This window comes from Mesoplodon mirus (genome assembly GCF_964341445.2).
Source record: "Mesoplodon mirus genome assembly, chromosome: 4".
NCBI classification, from domain to species: Eukaryota; Metazoa; Chordata; class Mammalia; order Artiodactyla; family Ziphiidae; genus Mesoplodon; species Mesoplodon mirus.
Genome location: NC_138979.1, coordinates 144,822,611 through 144,831,629, shown reverse-complemented (window position 1 = coordinate 144,831,629; position 9,019 = coordinate 144,822,611). Strand labels below are relative to the sequence as shown.

General features: G+C 41.4%; 1 protein-coding gene across 1 annotated transcript in view; it reads left to right on the top strand.

Annotated features, from left to right (window-relative positions):
* Positions 1-49: 49 nt before the first annotated feature.
* EXOC5 (exocyst complex component 5) overlaps positions 50-9,019 on the top strand; it is a 56,485-nt gene continuing 47,515 nt past the window's right edge. The window contains exon 1 of the mRNA XM_082616747.1: positions 50-305. Within this exon, the coding sequence (XP_082472873.1) occupies positions 279-305 (27 nt within the window). The 5' untranslated portion in view covers positions 50-278. The remainder of the gene's footprint in view (positions 306-9,019) is intronic.

Below are 9,019 nucleotides of genomic sequence, written 5' to 3'. Positions count from 1 at the left end.
AACAGCCACCCGGGCGCGCGCAGCTCCACTTCCGGCGTACGAGGCGGTGACAATGGGAGCGGCGCGGGCGGCGCCGGGAGGCAGCTGACAGGCGTCTGCGGCTTCGCTTCATGGCCGCTTTCCCGCCCCGCCTGGGCTCTGTGGGAAGCGGGGCGGCCCGCGGCGGCCGGGAGCCGGAGCTGGCGAGCCGAGCGGAGATCTGTGCGCGGCGCCGCTGAGGCGCAGCATGTGAAGAAGAGACGGCATCCAGTGCGAGGCGAGCCTCTCAGCCGGCCGGGATGGCCACGACGGCCGAGCTCTTCGAGGTGGGTCCCCGCAGCTCTTCAGGGAGTGGCGGGCCCGGGGTACGAGCCGCGAGGTGGGCGGGCAGAGGAGCGGGCGTTCGCGGCTGCGGGAGCAGCCCTGGGGAAGGAAGGTGAGAAGGGGAAGGGGTGGGGTGGTGGCTCCCGTGTAGGCGCGGGCGGAGCGTAAAAGGGGGGAGGGGTGGCTTGGGGACCGGGGTGGGGAGGTGGGCAGGGGAGCAAGCCCGGAGTCCCAGCGGAGGAGCGTTGGTTTTGTCCGCACGGCTGGAAGGGAGCCTCGGGGTTTGGGCGTTGGAAGATGAACTCGGGATGAGAGTGGGAAGGGCTGACTTGGGGCGCGGAAAGAGGAGCCTGACCCAGGTCTGGCGAGCCCCGTCTTGTGGCCTGGATCCCCGCGTGATATTCTAGGGCCCTCCCTTGAGATTGGGACGACTAGGCGCTTCTCGTGGTTGAGTGATGACTCCGTTAGCCAGTGTTGGAAGCGGCGCTCACTTGCCTACCAGTTTACCCTTCCATTTGAAAAGGCTGTAGTATTTTTTACGACAATAAAGGCCTACTAAGCCCTTCCGACTGAAGGAAGTTAAAATTAACATTTGTGTTCGGGTCTTGAGGAATTGAAGTCTATTATAACCCCCCTCAGCTCGATGCTTTGTGACCACCTAGAGGGGTGGGATAGGGAGGGTGGGAGGGAGACGCAAGAGGGAGGGGATATGGGGATATATGTATATGTATAGCTGATTCACTTTGTTATACAGCAGCAACTAACACACCGTTGTAAAGCAATTATACTCCAGTAAAGATGTAAAAAAAAAAAAAAGAATCCTTAACGCGTGAGACAGTGAGATTCTAATGTGTTTCTTGGACCGTTTTCAGTCTCTAAAACTTAAAATTCAGTTTAGGGGAATCCAGTGTGAGAAGCTGTGATGCTTGAGATAATAGAATAGGAAAATTCCAATTAGACCACCTAACAACGTGTAGGGGATCTTCTTTTGTGACAGAAATGAAAACTGAGATGTGAAGGAAGGGAAAGGAAGAACCTTTTTGATGTGTGCTTGTGTTTCATATTGAATAATAAAAGTGTAAGAAATAATTAAGAAGACTACAGTTGACAATAGATAATTTCTCCATAAGTGAAAATTGGATCCTTTTTTCTGCGTGAGATTCAGAAGGTTTTGTTTTTTTGTTTGTTTTTTTTTGGCTTAAAATTTGAATGCCACAGTTTCTACAACAACTGGGAACTTTTCATTTGTTAGCTAACTATGTTTTGGGTTTCTGTCAGCTTTTGGATAGATAATGCATTTATTGAGGAATAGTATATGCCATTTTTATAAGTTGTAATAAAATAGTAGTTTATGAGTGAAGGAATATAAGTGTAAGAAAGAATTGGGAAATATTAATTACATTTCCTCAGATTTAAGTGTAGGGATATATTATTACATTAATTTCTCTAACTCCAAAATTGTGCCATATGTTTATTGATTGACACAGGAGCAGGGAGACATTCTTTTTGCTACAAGCTTTTACTGTGTGTTCCTGAGCAAGATACTAAGTAGTTCTGTAGTTCCTTGTTTTATTTTCACATTTTTGTAAAGATAGAAAACAATTTATGAACTTGAAGCCTTTAATATAATGAAATATGGGACCAGCCAGCTATTAATAGAAAACTGTTATTTTGTCATACAGTTCAGAAGGTATTAACCTTTGGGCTTATGGATCCTGCTAGACGTTCCCAGTTGTCTTTTTTCCTTTGAATGTTTGATCCCATGAGTCCACATATACTTTCTTGAAAATATATTTGATTTCTGTTCCCCCCGCCCCCACCATGGGGGAAGGAGAGGAGGTAGAGAAATATCTGTAGTATATTTAGCTTTCTAGGGTCTTGCCATTTAGTAAAGTAGTTAAACTAAATTAGGGTTTAAGTTAACTCAGTGACTCCAGTTATGATAGCAGGTAATATTCACTTACCAGTGATGATAGAGACAGACTAGTCCTTTGTCCACAGTGTTCATAGAACGACCTTGAACATGCTTATGGATCTTAACTCATGTGACTTTCTCTTTCCTGACCATATGTAGTTTGTTGTTTCATCAAAATTAAAAGCATATTACCTTAGGGACTTCCCTGGTGGTGCAGTGGTTGAGAATCTGCCTGCCAGTGCAAGGGACACCGGTTCAAGCCCTGGTCCGGGAAGATCCCACATGCTGTGGAGCAACTAAGCCCGTGCACCACAGCTACTGAGCCTGCGCTCTAGAGCCCGCGCTCTAGAGCCCGCAAGCCACAACTACTGAGCCTGCGCGCCGCAGCTACTGAAGCCTGCGTGCCTAGAGCCTGTGCTCCGCAACAAGAGAAGCCACCGCAGTGAGAAGCCCTTGCACTGCAACGAAGAGTAGCCCCCGCTCGCCGCAGTTAGAGAAAGCCCGCGCGCAGCAACGAAGACCCAAGGCAGCCAAAAATAAATAAATAAATAAATAAATAAATAAAATTTTAAAGCATGTTACCTTAATAGTTACAATTAAAGGTTAATCGTCATGATTAAGAAGTGTATTTATCTTTTCATCCCTACAGTGGATTCTACTCTTGAATAAGTTTTCATCCCTAAGTGAAAAGTTGGTCTCTTTGCTTTAGAGGGAGAAGGAAAAAAAGAAAACAAAAACCAAACTTCATTTGTCACTGCCATTTCCTGTTGCTTTTGCCTTAGGACCTAGGTTGTAGGACAAGTCAGGGAGTGCTTTTTCTCTTGCTTCCCTTTCTTAGTCACAGCTGGAGAACTGTGGAAAACAGAGATCAGGATGTAGTCAAGGATATTTAGTTTTTGCATCCTGGCTTTAATGCACCAATAAACTGAATTGTGTTTTAATTTTTTCACATTGAAAAACAAGTTAAATCAATACAAAATTATGTTTTGAATCCATGAAATTTCATAAGTGTTAATCCTATTTCTTTTAAAATCTTATTGGTCCTGTGAGACTTCTTTTTTAACATAAACACCTTCATACAACAAAATCAAACTCCAGGATATTTCCTCAGTTGACAGAAATGGTTTAAAAGTTCTGTCTGCAGTGTTTCTAAGTGATCACCTCAGGTTGGACATTCTAAACAGGAATTCCTATGTGGTTTGGATTATGTCCTCTATATATAAAAAGTGGCGGGGATAGTAAATTTTTTCTCAGTTATCATAAGTATTCCTCTCTTTTCACTGCACTACTGAGAATATTGTACTCCCTTCTCACTTGCTGTTTTTCTCTCCTGTCATTCTTCTGGAGACAATGGCTATTCTTCTGCTTGGGCAAGCTACCTTTATGGGAAAGTTCTTTGTTAAGTAGGGTCCGTTACCCATTCATTCAACAAATATTTGTTGAGTACCTACTAAGTTAATGAGGCTGCATGTCTCAGAGGGTGTGCTGTATACATATTAATCCTATGAGATGTGCTGCAAAAAACCCAAATGGTTCAGAGCCCAAGGAAATTTTGGGTATGGGCATGCTTTGTTTCATTAGAGATTTACAATATACCGTAGTATGTTAAATATTCTAAGAAGTTCATTTCTCAGACTTTTTTGACCATGAGACTGTTTTACTTTCTACTGTTAATTTTGTGAATTTTATGGAACATACTTTGGAAAATGTTGAATTATATATAGGACTCACCCTTACTGTTAAATAAGGGGAGAGAAGATAGATGTATAACTATATATATGTATAAAGCAGACAAGACTATAAAAGTCAAGATATAAAGGGAGGTAACTGTAGACCCCAGAGACAAGGGAAGAGTTCATTTTAGCTGAAAAATAGCATGCATGAAGAAAAGGAGTGCTATGTAAGGTAATTGGGGTTTAATTGTAGAGGTCCTAAATGCCAGGATTAGGAATTTGGTTGTTTTTTTCTTTCTTGTAAACGTAAATGCCTTGATAATAGTGTTTGAGGTCATGTAATTTGACTGTGGTGACAATGGCTATTTGACTTCCAGATTAGAATTTGAATAGCTAAGAACACGTTTGTGTAAAAACATATTTATGTCTCTTAGATTTACAAACTAAGTAACAAAAGCTATTTAAACAGACTTCTTGAAAAAGACTTATTCTCTTGTTCAATTAACTAGTTAAATATGTTTAATGAACATGAGATATACAAGTAAGGACCACTCCTTTACCTTCAGGGTGCTGAAATGCTACTTGTTTTAGACATATTAGCTATTAAACAAGGGTTTGTGGAACTTCGCCACCAATTACAGTATCATGTATATGAGAAAATGTATTCATTCAGTAAACATTTAGCTTACCTTACCTTACCTACCCTAGGCCAGAAATCCTTCCAGGTACTGGAGTTAAAAGATGGTTTGAGTTAAAAATCTAGTTGGGGGAGTCAAAAAAAAAAAAAAGAACTCTTTCTTCTCTCAACATTCTACCACTACTCTGAATATTACTTCACTTCTGACACCAGATGTGTGGGGATTTTCTTCCACAACAATTCAGTTCAGTTTTCCAGTCGACACTGACTGGGTGTCCTACAATTCACTCTATTTCTGATACTGTCTACCTGGAGTTAGCATCAGATCCCACAAGTTAAGGGCTCAGTCCCACAAAAATGCCCCCACTTCAGATACCAATTGCAGTCCAGGTTGTCACGTGTGTTTCTGACTGACAGCTATAAATTGGAGGGTCTCATGACCCCCTCTTAGAGATTCAGTAATTTGCTAGAACGGCTCACAGAACTCAGGAAAACAGTTTACTAACTAGATTACTGGTTTATTATAAAAAGATAAAACTCAGGAACAACCAGATGGAAGAGGTACATAAGACAAGATATGGGGAAGGAGTGCAGCGCTTCCATTCTCTTGGGTGCTGCCACCCTTCCAGCACCTTGATGTGTTCAGCAACCTGGAAGCTCTCTGAACCCCACACTTTAGGGATTTTTATGGAGGTCTCATCATGTAGGGATAATCATTAACTCAATCTCTGGCCCTTCTCCCCTTCCCAGAGTATAAGGGGTGAGGCTGAAAGTTTCAGGCTTCTAATCATGCTTATCTTTCTGGTGACCAGTCCCCATACAGGAGCCCACCAAGAGTTGCTTCAGTAGGACAAAAGATGCTCCTATTACCCAGGAGATTCCAGGGGATTTAGAAGTTCTGTGTAAACCACTCCTGTCACTTTTGTCACTCAGGAAATTACAAGAGTTTTAGGAGGTCTGTGTGAGGAGCCAGGGTTGACGACCACTGGAACAGAAGATGCTCCTAGTACGCTTATCACTTAGTCCCTTAGTTGTCTTGTGTGTGCTTGCTTTCTACCTTTCCATGGGTAGGATGAATCCCATTTTGCTAGTCTGAAACGGAACGTTTGTAGTGCTTTTCAAAAGAATCAATATTCAATAAATGTAATTCATTTAAATCCACCATGAAACACATAGTCTCATGATAATCAAATCAAATGTGGTTAAAAGGAGAGCCAAATGTGATAAAATTCATTTAGTTCCAGTGCCAGAATTGCATAAAGTTCATATTTGGTTTCTGGTAGAATCTTAGATTTATAATACTGTAGAATGCCTATTTTTTATTTCTGTAGTGGAGGGTGGTGGTCCTGCCTTTTTGGTTTTGGATCTCTGAAGCAAGTCTTGATTTTCAAGATCCTGTGCAGGGGATTTGGCCATGGCCCCGATAACAAGTGGTTTGATTTATTGTGTATCCGTGGTTTGCTCAACATTGTTCTATTGACCACAGCTGGAAAGCAAGAGAAGTGTATGACAAATCCTGCCTTTGCTTTCAATTTAATTGTGGAGAAGAGAAAAACATACAAATGTTACTATAAAACAATAAATGACAAAATGGCAGTAATACATTGTTTTGTGTTGGCATTTGAATTTTTAAGCCTCATAGGGGTTAAGAGTGAAGAAATCAGTGGAGATCATCTAGGGAAAGAACCCTTTCCCCATAAGTATCCTTGTGGGTTGAGTTACCTGGTCACAGGTAAGGAAGCAGGAGTAGCATGGGTTTGAAAAGAATACTAGAGGAGGCTGCTGGTAGTGTACCTGTTCATTTTGGGGTGCAAAGAAATTTGGTTAGGTAGTGTAATATAAGAACTTCAAGGGCAGACTTAAGAGTGTAAACTTCATAGTTTAGGAATTGCATAGGGAAGTTTCTGACTAAAAGGGGAATAGTGTTTTAAAGATTAGTTTGGCGGTGGTCTGCACAATGAATTTAAGAAAAGCACCTTATATAGGAAGTACTTGAACCCACCTGTTAGTTGGTTTAATAGGACACAGAAATACTTCTTTCTGAAATCCTCTGAGCCTTATTTTTTAATCCAAGCAAGCGAAAATATTATAGATTCTTTGAGTTTGTGGGTGGCTGTAACATTTTATTGGATCTATTTTTGGGAAAGCTACTATAAGAAAATATAAATGTTCAAGGAAACAATGTTAAATTAGGGATTTATGTTCCTGTCCAAGGGCTTAAGGTCTTAATTTTTAATAGAAACGACCACAAACTCCAGGTTTTTATTACAATTGGTAGCATTTGTAAAGAATAGGAAATCAGTTTAATAGATCAACACAGTAATCAATTATGTAAAGTTGAAATTAATATCATAGTATCTTTGTAGTACACACTTAGATTTTTGTTTTTGTTTTGGCCGTTTGCTTTTAATTACTACAGAAAAATAGAGATTAAGATATACCTTTGTCAGGTTCATGAAATTCTAAAAGATTTTGGGGGTAATTGTTTACAGGTGTCTTTGAGAATCCTCTTAGGAGGACTTGGTCATTTGGAGGTCTTGGAGAATTTGTTAATTTGACTATCTTTTTCTCAATGTAAATGCCTTTGCAGCAATGCTAAGTATTAGAAAGTAAATTATTGGGATTTATTTGGCTTTGTAAGCAGCAAAGGTTTTGTTTTGTTTTTTGCTTTTTTGGAACTTCCATTCCATTGGAATCAGTAGTTGATTTATCTTAAACTCTTGTTGATAATTTGATTGCTTCTGAAGATGACACCTGAACTTTGTTTCCAGGATGTTATTGTCTCCTAAGTTTTCCTCCTCCTTTACTGGTCCCCCTTACTTTGTCTTTTGTTGGATCCCTTTCCTCCTTCTGTCTCCACATGTTGGCATGCCCTTCTTCTTCCTAGATGATCTCATCCTGTTCTGAGGTTTTAAATAACTCTAAGATTATATCTAACGCCAGTTTCTTCCCAGTAATACAAACTTATTTTTCTGACTCTATGCTCTGCATATTCACTTGTATATCTAACTGGCATCTTCAGCATATCATATGCAGAATAGAACTCTTACATCCCTACTCCCTTTTCCATCTCTTTCCCCAGTCTCACTAAATAGCACCACTTACCATTCAGACAGTTGTTCAGGCTGCAGACCTCTATGAGTAATCATGATTCCTTTTTAAAGTTTCTCCCACATCCAATTCATCAGCACTTTGTATGAGTACAGTCTTTAAAGTGTCATGAACCGGGCCACATCACAGTACCCCCTCTACTGCCACTTTCATCTGAGTCATTAGCATCTCTTGACTAGTACAGTTTTGCAGGTTTTCTCAGAGAAGCAGACTTTGAGAGAGAGTTTAGTGTGCAGAATATTTATTAGAAAGTACACTTGGGATAAATACATGTGAAAGGACAGGGTAACGAAGCAAGATTGGGCCTTAGAAGAAGTATCAGTACAATGCTGGCCCAGTGACAATGGTGATGATCCCTGTGGGAAGATCTGGAACTAAAATTACCTATCAGAGTTGTCCTGCTTTTTACCAAAGTGGTCAGGCCTTTATATCCCCATCTTATTTAGTCATTGGATATAGACCACACTGAGAAAAGTAGGACATTGAGTGAAGTGGCTCTGTGCAGCTGAGTGGATCCCTGAAAATACTGCCAGGTGAAGGTTCTGTGCTGACAGCACTGCTGGCAGCTAGAGCAAGACCCTTCTTGAAGGGAGATCTGGATGACACCTGTCCACCGCAGACCACCCCTGTGCCGCTAGACTCCATGTCTTCACATACATTTGGGGGTAGCTCCTCTAGACTCCAGTTGGGGTTCTTATCCTGGAGGAAAATTAGAAGGTGGTTAGTGGGATGAACTATGGCCCCTACTGTTGCATGTGGTCTCAGGTTGCAACCAATATCACTTTCCATTTTTTACTCTCCGTTCTAACTCCCCCTCACCTTCAGCTAGCACGTCTGCTGCTTTTGGTGGCTTAACTGGTTACCATACTCTTCTTAGGCCGGGGCTGCGCACATGTCCGTGTACTTTCAGAATTGGTCAAGGGAGTATCACAAGATCCTTACAAGGAGATCTGTGTGTCAAACATATTGTTCCCTGCCCCCTCTGTATAGTAGCCACCCTGCCTCCCTCTGATGATGTCAGTTGCCCTGCCAAAGATGGTCACTCCTCTTCTTGTTTTTTATTCCCTGGATAAAAGCAGCCAAATGCCCAGGCAGCACTTGCAGTTTTAGTTTATTGGGACTCTTAATTATGTTCCCATACAAAAGTATTCCCCCTTTGGAGATTAAGACCTCTAACCCTGTAGACCTTAGAATTGCAGGAATAGCAAGAACAGATTGGGAGTCATGATGAGCAGGGCCACTTCCGATTTTATTCCTTGTTCCCAGGCTCATGTGTTTTTCCTGTTGGGGACACAGCGTCGTATAAAGGTTTTAAATTCAGAATGTATACTGCATTTTGGCAGATAGTGCTCCATCTTTATAGAGTATTGTCTCTGAACT